Genomic DNA, 21,059 nt, shown 5'->3' with positions numbered 1-21,059 from the left:
ATCCCTCGAAGTGCTGCAAGCCATGAAGGTATTTCCAGCAGTGGACAGTTGGGCTCTGCAGTTGCCTCCTCTGACCTAGAACATGGGGCTACAAAAAGGAGCAAGACAGCAGCAGGGTAGAAATAAATCTATTCACACAAAAGAATACTAGCTGCTTCCCAATTATGCTTGGGTCACTATTGCACAGGGAAGGCAGCAGCAATGCAGATTTTATTTCTAGAACTTTTTTTTGCTCTTCAGTTACTAGCCCAGAGTTTCAGAAGGTGGAAAACTGGCCAAATTCATTCCTAAACCCTATCAGAAAGTGAGGCATATACAACAGTGAGCACAAAATGCTGTTTCTTCCTGTAAAGCTTTTCCCATCCTGGTAACTATTATTCAAGAGGGAGTTGGTCAATGCTTGAATGACAATTCAAATTTTTATTAAAAAATTGTTATTAATAGACACACCACACAACAGATGAACCAACAACTCAGTAATGCTGGGCACCTGCAGTTGGGTGGTTTCAACTCTGTGAAGCTCTTAAATACCTCCTCAGCCCCACTTTTGCATCTGTCTTGGAGGGTGTTGTAAAATTATGCACAACTACACAGCCAGCATTTTTAAAAGAAAAAGTATCAGCATGCCTTCTTCATGTTATCAAGGTTTCCAATACCACCACAATTTTTCTTCTCACATCTTCTATTGTTACCTTGACTATGCAGGAGACACATTTGAAGAAGTATTAGATTTGACTGAGCCTTTGTTGGCTCAATAGAATTATCCTTGGTTTGCAACTTTCAGTGTAATCCCAGATGTCAGCTTTGATCTTTAAGACGAAAATAGTTCAGTGTTCAGACCAGGGACATGATTCTTTTTTTTTTTCTTTTTGAAATCATTTCACTGCATTCACATCTTGCCGGTATATACCTTGACTTTTAACAGTAAAATTTAGGGATCAATGGTCATAGCACAGCCCAACTCATTCCCATCCCAAAATGCTTCTATTATCAACTATTTCTCCTAACTATAATTGTTTCCCTGCTTTTAACAACTGTAGAATTTCACTATGAGTTGTTCTGACAGAACAATGTAATCTTACCATTCACTTTGCCTACTTGTTTGAGAAAGAGTCACCAGATTTTTTACTATAATTTCTCTCATCAATGCAGAATTTGACTCAAAAGCCTATGGAATGCAACTAGAGCTTTTTTGTTGTTATTTTCCTACTGTATTTTGCAAATAAAAACTGGAGTTAAAAGCCATCAAGCGTAGAAGCCGTTTAATTTAAAGCTATTCTTCATTCTTGAGTTTGAACACCTGACACTGCTTATGGTTTACAAGAGTTTTTTCTGCACAATGTGCACTTCAGAAGTACTTTGAAAGATAACAATCCCATTTAGAACATCTTCAAATTTTATTTGCTCTATTGCAATTACAAAGAATATAACAATGTAAATTTGCATTTAAAGTGACAACCCTTTCTAATAAACAAGGTCACAAATTAGTGTGCACCTATTCCAGCTTTGGGCAATTTTCATAGGATGGAATTTTTCCCTCATGGCAATTTGTCATATTTTACAGCATTGCATTTTCCTAATTCAATACATGGGAACAGAAATACATCTGTTCCTACTTGCAGAACACTCGTATGTATTTCTGAAGTATAGAAATGCAATATTTTCAGTAATTTTCATTTGTTTTACTGGAAGGAAGAAAAGGAAGAATCCATCCATGGCTTTTGTCAAGTCATACAATACACTAACAGCCCTGATTCTTTCCTCCCTGAAATTATTCTCTAATTAAACTTGATTTTTTTTTAAACAGGAGTAGCGACAGAATCAATCGATCAGTCTTGTTTACAACCCTGCAGGAGACTGAGGTTAAAAAAAAAAACCCAACAACTCAGACAAAGAGGCACACTATTACAAATGCAAACAGCCATCAAATTGTCCAGTTTATTCATGGGAATTCAAAACTGATACAAAACATGCCCTCTACGCATGTTGTATTTTACCCTTAGAACGTTTCTGACGGTGTCAGGTAGGTTCAGAATATACTTCGGCTTTCAGCATGTACCTTTTATAAAGGTATTACACAAAAGCCACTTACTTACATAACACGTGGTCCCAAAATTGTTTTCAGACATTCTGTTTATCAAAAGACTCAGATCTTCTGCTGATCTGATGAAATACAGGCTTAAAAATGTTTTAAGCCATTAATAAGTATCCTCTGGCAGAGTCAAGAAAGTTTATGATTTCCATTATAATCTCGGGCATAAAAAGGCAACAGTCCTAAAAAAAGCAGCCCTCCAGAATATATGGAACATGGCAATGGGTATGATGCCAATTTATAATGATCATGTTAAGTAAAACAGATTTTTAAAGCTATGAATGATGTGAGCAGTATCACAATAAAATAGCTAATGAATACCACAGAACCAATCAAGTTTGAAAGTTGAGCAGATGTTGTTTCAATCAGCAGAGATTTATAATGTCAAATATACCAAAAAATTTTCTAAAATAAATTCTTAATGCAGAAAAATTGTGAAAGTTTGCTCCTAGCTAGTAGTACCTTTTATTTAAATTGGACCCTAAACTGATCAGACAATACATAGCCCACACTTTTGGACATTTATAATAAAAAAGCTTTTATTTTCAATTGAAACAAATGCACCATCCTGCACTTTGAAGGCTATAATGAGCCATAAGCATATTCCAAGGTGTATCAATGGCAACAGATTTGTTTCACCTCCACTGAGAAGTTACATAATGCACTCTTAATTGGTAAAGAAAATTTAAACTCAGCCTTCTCAAAGCTTCTGTACTGTGTTTCTTGGTTATTTTACAAGTTCCACAGTCAGACCAAGAGTTTGCAGTATGTGCAGATATTGTAGTCAATCAATAGTACTGTTTAATCATCGTCTTCCTCCTCTTCCTCTTCCTCCTCAAAACTGTCTTCAAAGCCCTCACTGTCTTCCTGGTCCTCATCACCTTCTATTGCTGTATCCCATTGTGGATGATTTTCTGGCACTGGTTTTGCTTCATGAACTTCCAGCTGCAATTGGATAAGGAAAGAGAAGAGGGGGAAGAAAAGGTTACAGATAATAAACAGCAACGCGGAAAAACAAACAAATCCGCCCACCCAGAAACAAATGACACACCACACAAAAAGGACAGTTAAAAAAACAAACAAACAAACAACAAAACAAATCCCATCTCACCCCAAAAATCCAAAACAAAACCAAGAACTGCTTCCAGAAATATGGCATGCCAGATTTTTCTCATTAACTGTATGAATCTAGGACTAAGGGCAGAGAAATGCCATGGTAGACCTCAAGGTATAAAAAGCCAGAGCCAACGATACTGCAGAAATTTAACAAATGCTAGAAAAATGTGAATAAAATACATAGGCACTGGAAAGCATCACAGACTTTAGTCCTGTTTAATCCATCATAAAATTGCGACTACTGACATCAGGCAGAAACCACTTATAAGTCCCTCCTTCCCACTTGTTTTAAAATTAGGACAGGTTGAATTCTTATTGCTAACAGGACTCCCGGGGGTTTAATAACCATATGAAGTAGCTTTCAATGTAATACAAATACATAACACAGTCAAACATCACCTTCAATGGTTTAATCTGGTCCAATCCCATATATGAATCTGATCTTAAATAAACTGTGTACTGATAGTTTCCAGGCTTGCCTGGTGCTGGGAACTTCAGTTCTACCTACAAAATAGAATTTAAGCCATAAGTTCTTACTGCTTTCAAAAGACACATTAAAATAAGTACCTGAGTACTACAATGAACAATAAATACTACTACCAAATAATACCTTTTTAAGAAATGTTTTAATTTCTTAGTAGTGACATTTCTTTGAAAATCTCTATGTAATAAAATAGACACAGAAAAGAGTCACAATACCCAGGAACAATACCTTCCATGAAAGCTGAATAATCAGTCACATGTTTTCTGAGTTAGACCAAGTAATTACATTAAGTACACAATTTCACCCCCTTGTATGCTAAATCTCAAAAACCCAAACAGGTTAAAATATTTAGTCTGCTGAAAGCATTATCTTAACTCTACTGATACTTGAAATTGAACATAACATATAGTTTGGAAGAACAAATACATTGTCTTCATTTTTCAGAAGAGTATCAAGAACACAGCCAAAGGTTACAGTCCCAGAAAGGTTCACATGAGCTGAGGCAAATTAATTTGTCACAGTCTCTGCTTTAAAGAAAGAGGACACTTAATATTTCTAACAAATTTTAATAACTTTAAGAATAACATTGTATATGAATACTGGGTTTCATCAGCTTTTGATATCAGGGAAAAAAACCCCAAACATGTTCTGCAAAGGAACCTGAAAGTCATCTTAAATTACTTTTTTTTTCTCCATTATCAATTTTCATAGTTAAAAGACTCTTCTCCACTTTTATCAGGAGAGTAAAATTTGTTTTCCATTTTAATAGATAAGTATAAAAAAAATTAAAATCTAGATGTACTTGCATACCATAGACACTTTACAACAGAGTTTTCTAATACTCCAAAAAGAAAACTCTCCCAGTACTTTACCTCTTCTTTATCTTTTAGTGTACAAACATGATATGGCATACATATTAGCATCTGCTCCTTCCGATCTGCAATATAGAGCCACCACCATTCTTGTTTTTCCTTTCAGAAGGGGAAAAAAAAAAACAAACAAAAGAAAACAAAAACACCAGGATTATTGAAGTCATAGAAAATTATGCCCCTGCACTTTATAACAGGTAATTAGGAATTTCTGGTCCTTGTAATACAGAGAGAAAGGAGGCAGTTTGTGTTTTGTGGGTTTTTTAAACTCATGGATATGCATGAATAAAATATATAGTATATACTGTACACTGAAGGTAAACTGATTATCACAAGTGACTGCTGGTCTCCAAAAACTTCATTCCATCTATTTAACTTAACTACCATGTGGGACACGGAACCATTCCAAAGAATTGTGTTCACTGAGGGTTAATGAGCAACTTAATGCAATATACTACTACTTTACGTCCTTCTACAGAAATCCAGCCTGGATAAAAATTTCAACATATAAAGCAAGGGACACGTAAAGACAGATAAAGTACTCTTCCCAGTAGTCTTTTTCAGGCAAGCGTACTTTACCCACTGCTCCCCCACTCCAAAAAGTCGGAATCTGCCAAAAAATGAAATTTGAATGTACTGAGATTTCACTTTGAGGAATTGAATCAATATCAGTCAATACTGATTTATATTTGTAAAGGATGCCCAACAACTGCTGCCTATCACACACAGCTTTCAAAATAGCTACAAGACCCAACGGTTTTGCCACTGCAGGCACCAAAGCAGAGTTCCTAAATTAAATTAAATGAGCGTGGTCCTTCATAAAAGACAGAAACACTGTAAAAAATAATATTTTCTTCTTCAATTGGAGTCAAATTTTTAAGACTGTCGTGCAGTTCAGCAGCATAGACACAATGATTCTCAAATGGGAAAGACAGTTCTTTGGCATCAACTGTTCTTTATTTAAACCCTACACCTTTTTGGTTAACACTCTGGCACTCATTTTAAGCAAAATCCACCTTATTGTAGTAGAAGCCGAAACCTTGTTGTTGTAAAAAAGCTAGTTTAGTACTGCAAAGCAAGTTTCCATTCCTTTATCTCCTTAAGTCTTTTTTTTAAACAAGTGAGAATAGTGGGGGCATGAGGGGGAAGACTTCTTCATAATGAAGTATTTTAGTAGACAGGTAACAGTCATAACAGCATAATCTTGCCCTTCAGGGGAAAAAGGGGAAAACACACACTCCTTTTACACAATTCAAATGTCCTTCTGTGTTCCAAAACAATTTTTATCCACCCCTGATGGTTTGTTAACTGATCACATCTATAACAGACTGAAGCCCTCAAAAGTGAATGTCAGAACAGTTACAAGTCAAAGCTCCAAACCAGGAGGGCAATTTTTACATATTTACACCAAAACCAATCAGGTAGTTGCTTCCATGTCACATAAAAAGTGGTTGTTTTGTTTAATTTTTAATCTAACAGCATTAGGAGGACTGAATGAGAGGATACAGTGGACTTTAACACCACCACTGAGATTCTTCCAAATTCCATGGACGGGAAATAAATGCTGTTAATATGTAGAATTTGAAGAACTTTTGTGTCCATTGAAAGAGTCAAAAGTTCAGTAGTTTTAGATATTTTTAAAATTTCAGAAAACACTGTCTGGTGATCTGAAATTTAAATAATGTATAAATTGAAAAATTACAAAAGATAAATTAACTTCTTTTCTCTTTTGAAGTGACTAATTGTTATGCTAGTAATAACTATCACAATCTCACTGAAATATTCAACTATTTACAACAGCAAGCCACTCACATCAACAACCAAAACACCCTGAATTAGCACTGCTGAGTCCCAGAACACAGAAATGTAAAATTAACTCAATATCTTAAATGCCCATTTAACAGTGTATAAAAGCAAAGGCAACTGCATCACAGTAAAGCAACAGCACTCCTTTTAGAGTTTTGGAACAGGCACTGTGACCAGGACAAAAACCTATTCCCACACTATTTAAGACCACAATATATAGCATTCTTAATTCTTACAATTATTCCAAGTGACTTTCTTTATGAAAAGCCATCCCATGTGATTAAAAAGCATAAGTTATTTTATCTGTAAGTTTCAACAGTAAATATATTGTCAATCTCCTTGACAGCTGTAGCAAAGAAGGTTCTTATGCAGTTGGAGTGTTTATTTCCTAGTCAAGAGGCCTCTAGGAATAGAAAGATGAACAGTATAAATAGTACAGATGAAAAAGAGCCACAAGCTAGATCCCTTACAGAATGGCTACTCAGCATTTTGGGCCTGTAAAGACTCTCACCAGAGAAAAAAGCATCTGTAGTTGTATCAATACATTATTTTTTACATTAACAAAACACTGTGCTGACTGGCTATACATTGTGTAGGTTTTCATTACTCCCAGTGGCAAGGAATTTTTATTTTTTTTAAGAACAAAAGATCAAAACTGCCAAGTGGATTTTCACAAAAACTGGTAAAAAATAACAGCCAAGGGGGGAAGAAATACCAGGGCAAATGACATTCATTGATCTAATGATCAAGTAATCTATATAGTAAAACATTTGGAAGTAAAGCTACTGACCCCAAAGTGCCATCGCTTTTTTAGAGAAAGGACAACTGTGTAGGAGTGTCATTTTCCTCTCTCTTATTGGGTGGAATTTAAAGTTTATGCCTGTGAGAATCTGGCAAACTAACAGGCAAGTGGGCAAAATGCCCTTTAACAGATGGGTGCAAGGTTTGGCATGCCAGGGAACCAGTATGTTCATGAAATTGGAACATCTAGGCCAGTTTCTACCTAAAAATGTCAAAACTACAATCTGTGCAGTTTCTGGATCCATGGATTCAGGAGCAAAAGATAATTATTTAGGAACCAGCATAGATTAAAGACACATCTCTGGCAGAGTAATCAACTGCCCCAAAACTTGGATGAAATAGCCATAAGGCTGTCCCCTGAGAACAAGTATATTAGGCTCAGCTACACTCAAACATCTGCAAGTTCTGGAATACACCATTTTATCCTTAACTCTGCATCTCTGAACTGGCCATGACTACAATACGTGCAATTCTCTAAATAACAGATGCAAAAAAACCCCCAGCGAGTACGATGGATTTTGTTCTTCGGATGTTGCAGATCAACTCTATCTGAACATGCTCCAACTGCAGCTACAGCACCACACACAGCTGCATTCAACTTTCATGAAATCCGTAAAGAAAAGTTGAAAATTTACAGCTGCAGTACCATGAGAGAATACGCGTGTATCTTTCAAGTTCAAGCATTCGATTCAGCCCTAGAATTTTTTTAGCAGTGAACTGTATTTAGGTTTTATCATAAAACCCATCTGTAGCTTGGGTAGACACAGCTGAAGCTTATGGAGCTTGGTACAGAGAAAGTATAAGCAAAATCTCAGAAAGAACCCTCAAGTGCAGCAAAAGAGAAATACAAATAGCAACCCTGAGGCACTGGGCGTAACACGTACTCATTCTCTGAACTTCGACTGATGACCAAAGCCAGCTGCCTTCGCAGCAAGGAGGTATTAAGTCTGCAGCATACTTAACATGATCTAAGGCAGCCAGAAGAGCAAAATGCCAGCACACCTTTTTCTTTTATGCTGGTGTACTTCTGGAAGCTGTATTCAGAGATGGGAGCATACCTAACAGCGTCAGAAAAATACAGCATTAAGATCAGCCATTACAAAACTAGATGTCACAAGGCCAGACAGCTCTCAGCTCAGGCCTTCAGGAAAACAATGTATTTGATTTGTATATCCTCTCTAGGTCCTTAGGAACAGGTCTTGCTTCCCAGAATTTGCTTTCTAATGATTACACTACGTAAAATCAGCAAGAACAGTATGATCACAAGCATGCAGACAATGGAGTATGTTTGCACGCACAACAAGCTTTATGGGGTATACACATAAAGAGCTCTGGGGACTCAGAGGAGAGAGCAAATATACACAGTATCTTCCTTTTTTCTCATGTTTTACTCTTTTTCCCCATCTCAGTTGTCTTCTTTAAAACACAAGAGGAAGCATAAGCTTTGCATCCTACCTCTGTTATTGGAGATAGCACAACGACAGAGAATAGATCCTAGATTAGTTCCCTAGTCCGACTGCAAGGGAACAAAGGAAACCTCTGAACCACTGGCCTGGAAAGAAAATGTAGCCAAATACTCCTTCCTCCTGGTTCCAGTCTGGTCACCCCCAACCAGCTAACTTATTTGCTCAGGACACAAACACCACGCTTTGAAAAATCCCATCGTTTTCAAGGTTTCCTTGCTGTAAGGGGTTTTCAGACAACTACTGAGTGGTTCACTGTTTGTGTAAGTAACAACTGATACATCACAACATCCTTTCAACACCAAAGACTGCTGTAGAGACACCTGAGTCGCTGCTCTCAAATACAGCCCTTTCTCCAATACCCATCCACACCTGAACTTCTATTTTTGAGCTCCACAGGAAAGACTGTTCCACAGTTGGCTTCCACCACTTCCAGACTACATTGCGGTAGAAAGACACAGCTTTGCCAACCAACTCCATCTTCCACATCTGCACACTGTGCTGCCACCACGTTGGTGCACTGAGACTTGAAGTCAAGCAGTAAGCCAAAACAATCTGCTGATTCAAATAACTCCCAAACTCTCCTGCCATTACTGTTAACACAGGAGGGGTCAGGACCTCCCTCAGTCACAGGTATTTGCAGTTAGATATAGAGTTAAGGGTAGAATACTACTTGCTCTTTATTAGAGCTGTGCTTTCACATCCCATAGCAAAACGACCAAAAAAAAGGTAAAGAAAAGGACTATAAATTAGATACCTATCAGATTAAAAGCTTTCAGACATAATCTACCTATATGTAGCAGATCAGTAGGAAAAAAACCCACTTCAGTATTACTGCTATCAAAAAGGAACCTTAAATTTCATACAAGTTTGCAAGTTTCTGGGAACCCGATAAGAAGAATAATAAATAAAAAGTTTTTAGAAAAGTATCTGAAGGAGTTTAATAGGATTTTATAAGTTAAGACTTTATAAAATTAAATGAGATTTTTTTTTCAAGTATTAGACTTTTTTAAAAGCCCAGTATTTACAGCAAAAACACAAAAAGAACAATTAATTTGTATTATTATTAATTCTCACATTTTACAACTGTAATGTTTTCTATTACTGACCTCGGGAAAAAAAAGACTGTAAACAGGATGTGTTATCTTTGACTTCGTTTCAAGAAGGGCTCGTTCCTTTCTCTGTATACTTTGCTGTAGTTCTTGCCACTCCTGTCAAAGATAAGGTTAAAGAATAACTGTGCACTAGCCACCTTCTGCATTAAAAAGACAGAAATTTTAGTCCATGAAAATGGTACATGTGACAAGTTCTTGTGCTACACTAAACATGATAAAGGGGAAAGCATGTAGAGATTGAGTTATACAGTACAATCAAAGGCAAAAAAACCCCCAAGCAACAGTAAAACTAGAGACCATCTAAGTAATTATTTAAAAAAACAAACAAACAAACAAAAAACCACACCCCAAAATACAGATCTGTGGGGCTTGCACACATTCTTCAAAACTCGATTCTACAGCACTATCTGTAAACACTCACTACCTGAGCCATAAGAGTTCTGATTACAAGTTTGATGTTTCTTTTCCCACCAGAAGCTTATTCTCACTTTGTACGGGACTTTCAGCTGTCATACAAGTCTTCCACTGTAAGACCTGTGGTGCAGAAAACATCTACCACCACAATGTCTCATTCTCAATTACAATTACAGTTTCAAATTACTAACTTAACAGTGACTACAATTTAGTAAGCACGTGTACAAGTTTGTTCAACTACTGCATGCTTGGAATATGCACTATGCAGCATGCAACACCCACTGCCTGTCAAGAACACAGTTCAAGGGAGAGACTACCTCACAAAGTCTGTAGCAGCTAGTAATCAAATTAAGCTAAAAGAAACACTACAATCTTTTCCTGAAGTTCAGCCATTTTTCTCATGTCATTTAAGTTTCCTGACTACTCTGCAAAGACCCTTCACTACTCTCTGAAACAAACTTGTAGTGACAAAGCTCTTACGCCAGAATGAGATCTGAAAACCTCTGGAGAACTGGTATTACTCCTTCATCCTAGTGTTCCCTGGCCTGAGGGGACGGTAAAGAATTAAATGCATCTTCTGTCAACCCCAGAGGCAATATTACCCTTCAAGATAAAGTAAAGCTTACAGCTTCATCATCTTTGTTTTGCTTCTCGTCTTGTTCTCTATCAGAGTCTCTGTCACTTCCATCTTCTTTTTCACTTTGAGAGTCCCTGTTTGTTTCTTCTTCTTCAGAATCACTTCCTTTATCAGAGACCTCCTCCTCTTCTTCCTTCACAACAACTTCCTAATGGGAAAGAAAAAAAAAGACAACGCCTCTAACTTAGTTTGTCTGCATTACTGTAGTACACAGCATTCACAGCACCTGTCCTAGGGCCACACGATCTACACTCTTCTTGTATCAGAGCGTTTGTCTACAACGAAGGTTAATCCTTCTCACATCATGTGTTAAGAGGAGAAAGGAAGCAATTTTCCTTCTCCTTATGGCACCCACAACAGGAATAGGAGAAAACAGTATTTGATTCCTGGATTGTTTGCCCCATCCCTGGAAGTGTTCAAGGCCAGTTTGGAAAATTGGTCTAGTAGGTTGCATGCCTGCCCATGTCAGAGGGGTTGGAACTGGATGATCTTCAAGGTCCCGTCCAACCCAAACTGTTCTATGACTCTGGGACTGCATTTCAAGAAATCTCAAGAAAAATCACATAGAACTTAAGAAAGTACCTACAACACAGTCCACGAGCTGGAGAAAACACCATACAGTGGAAACACAAAGGTACTAATTTTTCAGAAGAAAGTTTCATTGCAGTTTTTTCCATTAAGGGAAAAGTAGAAGCTACAGAACAATTCACCTCCCAGAAGGCAGCATAACAAGAACTAATAATAAGAAGGGACTATGAAGCCAGATTTCTGAAATAGTTGAGCACAACTTTCGGCAGGCCACTGAAACCATGGTGGTTCCCTAATTACTTTACTAGTTATTTTTAAATGTAAAGAAAACAAATGCTATTTTAGAAGATACACTTCACAAAAGCACAAACCAAAATGTAAGAGACAGCTATAAAACCTGCCTCAGATTAGCAGTGATAAACTTAATAAAATTATAAAATATCATTGAATCTATGAGCTACCCCATTAGCTTGTTTTTGCTTCTGCTGTTTCGGTGGTTGCAACGAAGGTGGCACAGGTTTCTTTTTCAATGGCTTCTTTTTCTTTGATTTCGAAGCTTTCTTGGTGCCTTTATTCTTTTGCTGCCATCCTTTGCTCTTAACTTTGTTGACATCTCCTTGCTGTAGGAAAGCAGTATTTAAAATATTTATTCTGTTCATAAGATTTCTGGCATTCAACTGTAGTTTAAGCAATTTAAGCAGAGAAACAAAATTAAAAGGCACAGCTCAAGATACACTTCAGGAGGCATTTCTGAAAAAAATGCTTGAGAAGTACACAATTAGCAACTCAAGATCTGAAAGAAAGTTTTCTTTAATTAGCAAGAGGAACATTCACTCTTCACTTACCCCTTCTTCTGTTGGTTGCTCTTCCGCTGCACATATAGACTGTTCCTTTTCAAACACTTCCTGGTTAGAGAAAGATGTGAAAACTAATAATGCCTCTCTGTACCAAAAGAGCAAATTATTATTTCGTATTTGAACTTGAACTAAATCAGCTTAATCAGGTCTGAATCTTTTACTCATTATGGCAAATTCTTTTATCAGTGACAGATACAACGGGGGACTAACAGATCAAAATTAAACACTATTTCAAACATTTGGTCTCAGATTTTTCCATCACTAGTATTATAAAGAAACTCAGTAGCAACATGTCACCTTGTTCAAAAGAATCTACTTGTTTTATAAAGCACAGAAATACTATATCACAAAAGCAAGCAGTAGTAAAATGCTAATTCTGCTCCAGTTGTCAGAGCATTAAAAACTTCAACAGCTGCTCTGTTACTGAGGGACACAAAACAACAAATCAAACTAGAAATATGAAACATTAAGACACAACACAATGTTAGTATTCTGTAGACTAGGACATCTCTACGAAAATGGATCTTTTTTCCTTGCATTTCTCTCTTCAAAACATACTATATGCCATCAAAAAAAACCCACCAAAACAAAACAGTCATAAGGAGCTGTCTTATATAAAGATGGTAATAGGAGATACCACTGCAAAAAAAAAAAAAAAGCATCGTACAAAATCTAGCTCTAGTTTTGCAGTTGTATTTCAATGCCAGACTGCCTAGTGGAGGTCACATACGAAACATCTTAAATGAGTTTTCTATATGCTGTTGGACATCTTCATTTTTTAAGTACAGTCCAGTTTCCTCATAATTTTCGGGTTCTTTCATTTTTTTCATTCCAGCATAGTGATACACTGCTTTTACATTTTACCTACTGTACCCTCAGCTACCGCAGCATGAGCACACAGCACTTTTACAGAGAGACTGTTGGTTGAACTGGCTTCAATGGCAAGTCTGATCTTCAACTGTAATACTCATGGATTGTGCGCCTTACCTTAGAGGTATAACTCAGACTTTCTGTTTACTTAGACAATTACGTGATTAGTACAGATGCAAAAAATCGGCACTGTAGTCTTTGTTATGTCAGAGTTTGTTTAGCTCCTGTGCATTAAGGGTTTTTTGTTCAAAGAAAGTACTGCATTTTAAGCTCAAAAATAAGCACAAGTCAGAAGCTTAACTACTAGGGTGTAATATTATTTTGATTATGCCACACTGTTACCTATTCAGCAGTCCACTTTCTTCAGGTGGCACTGGTGTACTTCCTCTATATTAAGTTATGTATATTCTGCATTCTGCTGGACTGAATTTCTTTCATAAAAGTGTCTAAAACACCCAGGAGATCTGAAACATTATGAGCCCACATAAAGTGAAATCAAATCCTGTCCTAAGGACTTGAGTGAATACTTTATTTTAGTTCAAGAACCGAGTCTCTGAATGTCTCTTTTCCTGTTATTTACAAACCTCAGAGCAGTATCACTTGCCATATTCTTTTACCATTCCCTAGACAACAGCAACGGGTCAGACTGAATTCTGGTTTTATTCCAGGAAAACTTTCTCACTCAGAAACAAAAACATAAGGAAGGATTAAGAGCACAAGTTCTCAATTTCAAATCTTAACTTTACAGTTATATTTATAAAACATTATGCTAGCTTGAAAAGCATAAATGCCTGTTTATAGTATATATCTGCAGTTACCCTGAAAGAACAAATATTCTTAATACTTACTGCCATGGTCTGCCTTGTTAGTGTGACCAGAACAGTGACAAGAGAACCTACTGTAATATTGTTGCTGTCTTCATCATCCAAAACTAGTGTAAAAAGAAAAGCAACACATATATTAGACTTCTTTAAACCCTTTTTCTCCATTAAACATTGTTTTTGCTACTTCTAAATATAAGTATACAAATTCCAGAATTTTTAACAAAAGAAAATTTCAAAATATTATTTAATAAGTCTCTTACAACCTCAAATATGCTGTTAGGAGGAGGGTTGGTAATTAAGTAAACTATAAAACTGCAACACTGAGTTTGAAATTTTAATTGCATGAAAGTTAGAAAATTCAAAGTTATAGCTGCTGTGGGAACCATAACCCTGTAATACTGTGCATTATATATTAAAGCATAAAACTTCAGAAACATGAAATACTGCACATGACCAAAGGGACCCTGTTATATTTGTTCTGGGAATCATAATTTTCATTTTCCTGACTTTCATAAGATTAACAACTCAATTTCAATGCCACATTAACAATCATGCATTTAATTCTTTTTTTAAGGAGAAGGCAAAGGAAAATAAAAGAACAGCAATGATTAGTTTAAGTAAAACATCAGACATAAACCCCGCAGGACAGACATTGAGGAGTTTATATTTCTGACCTATAAACTGGAGGATCTCAGGTTGGAAAGGAATAGTTATATCCCAGGGTAGACATTTTACTTATTCCCTCTCAACTTCTCCCTGAGAAAGCAGTTTTAATATTCACTAGTCTTACATATTTATTTTATATAATGGCAATACTGAGCTAAACAGAAATGCATATGCATTGTTTAATCCTTCGTACCACACCTGAGTGCAGCTGTGTGACAAATGAAGACTATGGGCAGAAAAGGAGAGTTTGCCAAAATATGGGAAGGTACTCCAAGACTGAATTTTAAGCAGATTAACAGGACTGTATACAATCCTGTGCTACAATAAGATAAAGTCTTTTGTTTCTTTGTTTTTAAAAACACCTACAAACAACATTTAGAAACACCAAGATTGGGAGACATTTGCTTCCTTAACAGGTATTTCCATTAACACTTGCTTCTCACAGAGGACTTATGCATAAGCCAAAATACAAATCAGGCTACCCAAACAAAGCACATCACATTTTGAATTTGATCAATGCTATCACAGTAACAACATAAACTAGAAGTAAGAATTAGAACAATCTTTCAAATACCACATGTTTACTAGCACTGATCTTCTACAAAGGAAAGGAGAATGCAGAATCAATTCACTTCCCTCTGCAATGCTGCCTAACAGGAACTGCACAATATATTTAATCTTCAGAGGGGGAGAGCATTATACATTCATGGAAACAGTGCACACAAAAGGTACCTAAGCATAGCACAGACAAATTCTGCCAGATATAAAAACTGTACAAGGATTATCACAAAGGAACCCATGAATATTTAGTCATTAGGGTCTCCAACTCAAAATCTCACAAATGTCTCCTCATGCTGGAGTAAGCTGAGCAGAAATTCTGGAATAAGCACAACTTTTAAAGATAGCTAATAAAAGCAATATTTCAACCAGAATTCCACATTGCTCATGAAATACTAAAACAACAAACAAAATATCTGATAAGCTCCTTTAGGAGAAACTACGGCTGGTTTGGGAATCCGTGAAATGTTTCAATGTACTTTACCTCCTCAGACTATAAATTTCATGTACAAGAACCTGCCACTCAGAAAAGTATGTAATTTCCAGGCCACATAAATAACAGTGAGTTGTGTTTCAGCATCCTCTAAAAGCCTACTGCCAACAGACTATCAAAATGTCAGAAGAGTGACATATACAGAACAAAAGCACCTCCCACTCACCCTGTGGTTTTATATCCATAGTGACATATGGAAAGCTGCCAAGGACAGCCATAACTTCTTCATATTTCTTATCTTCTAGGAAGTGCAGTAAATTGCGACGGTCTGAGCCTTTCAAACTCACCAAATCCTGAATACTTTTGATTTTATACTGAAATGAAAAAAAAAAAAGGGAAAGGATGTCATGTGGTAGCATAGAACACAGTCCACAAATAAACTCTTGATAATACACCACTCATGTCCCCACGTTACTAATACATACACACCACTTGATTTGTTCTTATAAAACACCGCACACCTTAGGAAACTAGCAAGCATATGTTTTGAGAAACAATAAACCAAAGAAGTTGCATTCAAACCTACTAAATAGCACTGCTTTGAACATTGATGTGTTCCTTAGCATGTGTCACCCCTTAGAAATGGCACTTTTTAGTTTCTTATAAAACTATTATTTCAGCCAGGTTTTTTAAAAAGTTGAGTCAAGAAATCTTACTAATAGGGTTTTTTTATTTAGATAGAGTACTTCAGTGCTTTGAGATTTGTATTAGCAGGAACAGCTGAATAAAAGTTGCTTTTTTTTTTTTTTTTTTTACTGAACTGGAAATGAATCTAAACCCAATCCTTTTAAGATTTTCAGAGATTTGAACACTTGGTTACCTCACCACTATAAACGTACATACTTTATTAAAAACAATTTCATGCATCCAGGTAGACTGATCATACCTCCAATCTAGGGCACTGTATTTTTGAAGAGCTTAGTGCATGGGAACATGTACAAAAAAGTCTAATAAATTGGTCTCTTCCCTCTTTCAGGGTAAGGACAGATGGAATTATAACACAGTTAAATTCTTGGGGTTTGTACTTAGTTACACTGCACATGTCAAAAAATACATCAAAAATTGCATATTTTTTACAATCCCTGTAGTTCAGGGCTGCATTTAAAAAGAGTTTAATGATACCTATAAGAGAATGGTTCTTTTACTTAACCTAAAGGATAACATTACTTGAATATTTAGTGAACAAGAGGGACTGAAAAAAAAAAAAAAGCAGTACCTAAGAATTCTTAGTCTTCACAGTAACACAGAAGCATTTAAACACCCCCTAAGGCTGTAGTTAAAGCTAAACAAAACTTCCATCAGATAAAAAGGATATTTTCAAGATCTATCCAAATTAACCACTGTAATAAAACTACCAGAAAAGTCAACAGCTTCTAGTAGAAGACAACTGCTTGTTTCTAACCAGGCATTTGTAGAAGATATACTGGCGTCAAGCCAACAAGCAGGTTTGAATACAGGACAAGCAGCAAAACAAAGTGAAGAAACACATGCAAGTATTCAAACAAGACTATTCTTTTTCATCTTTAAATTCTACAAATACCAACACTTTCCCCACTACAACTGCATGGCAATAGCTTTAAAAGACACCCTCTGTCAAATGTAAAGGATCACAAAACCTGAAATACTTCCCACAGTAATTCATTTTTTTTCCTTTTATGAACAACTCTGTGTAAGCTTCTGAATCTCTTTTCTATCAAAATAGATTAAGAATTATATAAGGCCAAACAAGCTTCCCCTGTTCACCCCCAGCCACCCCAAAAAAAAAATTCCCAGTAGGATATTCCAGACACATTCTGGAAAAATACTAAATAGGAGACAGTACATTGTACTAATAAAGAAATTCAATTTCTTCTGTTTATGAGGTCAACATAGACTGATCTTTTACACTTATTTACATTTACCAGATCTCTAATCTTAATTTCCACCTCCTAACTGAGATGGACTTCAAAGAAATAAAAAGTAGACAGATCTAGGAAGTATTGTATTGAATTGCTGCAAAATAAATCTATTTTTATTCTCTTAGCTAATTCATGACCTTGCTTCTTTATAGGAAAGTAGGTACAAGAAGGAGCAGAAAGCACTTTAAGAAGTTAACTAGTATCATTTGTAGTTTTATACCTTTTTATGATTGGAAACTCGCCTAAGATTGTCCTCTTCAATGTGAGGCAGCTGTAAAAGGGGAGACTTGAACTGTTGAAGCCCCTGGACTGTCATCTGGGAAAGCTTCATGCAATTTTCCAAAGATCCCAAAGATGGAGCACGGAACTCCCTTTCTTGGGGAGAATGAAACAAACAACATAATTTTAAACTTTTTTTTCTTCTTACACTTCTACAATGTAAACTTGTATTATAAGCCACAGAAAACCTTGTTTTCAGTCCACCAAGCAAAAGAGACATCTTAAAATGTTCAGCATAATTAACCAGGTAGCCCTTTTACTCTCACTGCAATCACACAGCTCAGCAGACATTTTCTTCCCTCTACTTAAGTGTCACAACTGAACACTAAGAAAGGGAAAGACTTCCATCTCACATTGTCTCAGGGAACAACAGCACACTCTATCTATGAAATTATTACAGATAAAACCTCCACCAATTAAGCAAAAAAACTGCAGCATCAAAACAAACGTGGCTTATATTTGTTTATTTTACGTATGTGTGTCTGTATAATGTGTTTGGCTCTATTTTGTAAGCATATAATTATAGTTTATCATTAAACATTAATCTTTTACAACATAATACATTATTTATAAGATTTTCATCTTGAGAGATGAACATACAGGTAACATTAAAGAAAAAAACTTTACGTATGAGTGAAGCTAAGCAGAGCATATTATATTACGTTAGAAGGCAGCAAGAATAGCTAGAAAAATATCAAACGCATGACTTTTAGGTTTATTTACAAAGGTTAAAAAGAGTGTTTGAGCATAGACTTATTTGACTTTCCCTTTAGAAATTACATATAATTCTTTTAATATTTTAAAGTACAAAAAGGCCTACATTGCACATAATTTAAATTATAAGATAAACAAGGAGAAAGCCCTAGCCAGAACAGAGCAAAAGGAAGAAAAAAAAAAAAAAAAAAAAAAAGCCAAAAAGACATGTAGTGATTTAATACTCTTCATCACATCACATACTGCTATATAACTTTGTTTGACAACCATCCATTTATGAATAAAATCTCTCATAAACCCTGTTTAAAGAAATCATTTCAGAGTTCCCCTGCAGCTCAAGAGCTGCTGCAAGTCCAGAATTGGCCATGTTTGGGTCATTCTATATATCCTTTACCATGAAACAGAGAATGGTTTGGGTTGACCTTAAAGATGATCTGATTTCAACCCCCTCCCCATTCCACTAAACCAGGTTGCTCAAGGCCCCATCCAGCCTGGCCTTGAACACTTCCAGGGATGGGCCATCCACAGCTTCTCTGGGCCAGTGCCTTACCACCCTCACAGGGAAGAATTTCTTCCTTATCTAAACCCATCCTTTAAACCCAACATGACATCAAAGTAGTCAAACACAAATTTAAATGCAAATTATAGTTGCTTGTGAAGGAATGGGTTAAACCACATTAACCTGGGTTAAACCACAACCTCTACATTACACTGCAGCTTCCAGCTTGAATTAAGGAATGTGCCTTGATTGGACAGCTGAACTGATGCCTAACTTCTCTGCAGACAGTTACTAGAGCACATTCCATGTTTTTGGCAGCAAAATCCCTCACTTGACAAGGCAGTTATCTACTTATCATACTTAAAGATGATCTCAAAGAAGCCATGAAAATAATTCAGACCTGCTGATTATCAGCCACCAGTTAACTGCCACAGAACAGTGGTTGCAAGCAATGGATGCCACAAAGCAAAGTGCCAAGATGGTGAAAAGTCATCCCAAGTGCTTTTCTTCAAAAGACTGGATTACAAAGTATTCATAAATGGGTGCAGATATTTTTAAGCTTATAATAATAACAAAAACAGTTCAGGGTATTTGAAAGACACAAATGCAGCACAAAATGAGACTCCTTATCCCACCAGTAACTTAGGTTTCATAAAGTAAGATCTGTCCCCAAAATTTTTCTTTAGATAGTATTAACATATGCCATCATCTTTGTATTTTCACAGATCAGGTCTGCTGAAAAACTACAGCTAGTTATAAAATCTGATAGTTTTATGTACCATGTCAAGGCTGATTTAAGTGAAAATTAAAACTAACCCTAAAAACATCTGCAGTTAAGCTTTAAGCTACTTAAAATTATGCTGGCATATACACAAACTTAAACAAAATAGCCTCTCAAAAATTTCAAAATCTAACTTCAATTTTACTCCTATCATAAAAAATAACCAAAACAACAACAACAAAAATAAAAAAGGAAACAACCCCAAATCCATCCCAACAAAAAAAACCTAAACAAAACCAAACATTTACAATTTCCAATTGTTTCCCAACAACAGTCAGCAGGACAGCAAAGTTCTCTCTACATGTAAAGTCATCAAAAATAGGGTCAATGTGTTACATTTGCTAAGTGATAAATAGTAAAAGAAGTGATTTTGCTTTAGATCAAAGACCAAATTTCTGAATACTGTCTCTTTCAAACTTTGGAAATAATGTTGAGAAAAGCTGTAAAGAAATACCAAAGTCCTCCACTATACCTATGATACATTCCTACTTTTTTTTCCAAATCTACTGTACATAATGACAGCTATAAATTCTCTTCCACTTTCACAGACTCACTGAGGCTGGAAGAGATCACGATGATCTCTAGAAATTGTTAGTAGTAGAGGTTGTTCAGATTTTGTTTATAAATAACCATCACTTCCATTTCACATGCAAATGGAAAATTAGTTTACACTACTGTCTTCCAAAAACCTGTTTCTTTATTTTAATTTACTCTAAAATCTAAATTTTCTGGAACTTCAAAGCAATTTATTAAAAACACTGCATCTATAAATGATGATTTTACTCTCATATTAAAAAGCTATCTCCAGAACTAGAGGAGAAGAACACACCTACTTGGAGGTCATTTAAATTGCAAGGTATATCATGTATTCTTTACTATGCTCAGCATCTTATTTCAGCTTTTAGAAGAAGAACTACAGGTATTTTTAATTTTTCAAGACTTCCAGTTCAGTTGCATAAAATAAGCTTTTGGCTGTATTATTTTGGTTTCATTTTGCCCAAAAGAAAACAAGCATTTCCAAATACATACATAGTTCATCTTAAAAGACATCTTTCAGAGCTTTGAAGTATTTTACGGTATCAAAGGTTCAAGTATTTTTTATAAAGTATAAAAGTTCAAGTATTTTTTATACAGACCAAAAAAGGCACACCCACATTTGGCACAACATCCTTATCTGCTCATGTCCCCTCTCACACTTGATTTTGTTATGAAGCCCAACTTCCAGCACCACTTGCAATGGTGCTAGGAAATATCTTTCCCAAAACTGTTCTTGTTGGGAGGCTATCAACGCTCAT

The 21,059-nt window shown here is 36.0% G+C and overlaps 1 protein-coding gene across 1 annotated transcript in view; it reads right to left on the bottom strand.

Annotated features, from left to right (window-relative positions):
- Window positions 1-1,905: 1,905 nt before the first annotated feature.
- SEC63 (SEC63 homolog, protein translocation regulator) overlaps window positions 1,906-21,059 on the bottom strand; it is a 59,132-nt gene continuing 39,978 nt past the window's right edge. The window contains exons 12-21 of the mRNA XM_032682971.1: window positions 17,712-17,866; window positions 15,760-15,907; window positions 13,901-13,983; window positions 12,171-12,230; window positions 11,787-11,945; window positions 10,787-10,945; window positions 9,741-9,842; window positions 4,565-4,663; window positions 3,608-3,712; window positions 1,906-3,037 (exon numbers count right to left, since the gene is read on the bottom strand). Coding sequence (XP_032538862.1) covers window positions 2,894-3,037; window positions 3,608-3,712; window positions 4,565-4,663; window positions 9,741-9,842; window positions 10,787-10,945; window positions 11,787-11,945; window positions 12,171-12,230; window positions 13,901-13,983; window positions 15,760-15,907; window positions 17,712-17,866 — 1,214 coding nt within the window. The 3' untranslated portion in view covers window positions 1,906-2,893. The remainder of the gene's footprint in view (window positions 3,038-3,607; window positions 3,713-4,564; window positions 4,664-9,740; window positions 9,843-10,786; window positions 10,946-11,786; window positions 11,946-12,170; window positions 12,231-13,900; window positions 13,984-15,759; window positions 15,908-17,711; window positions 17,867-21,059) is intronic.

This window comes from Chiroxiphia lanceolata, chromosome 3 (assembly GCF_009829145.1).
Source record: "Chiroxiphia lanceolata isolate bChiLan1 chromosome 3, bChiLan1.pri, whole genome shotgun sequence".
NCBI classification, from domain to species: domain Eukaryota; kingdom Metazoa; phylum Chordata; class Aves; order Passeriformes; family Pipridae; genus Chiroxiphia; species Chiroxiphia lanceolata.
This window is presented reverse-complemented; position numbering and strand designations above follow the sequence as displayed.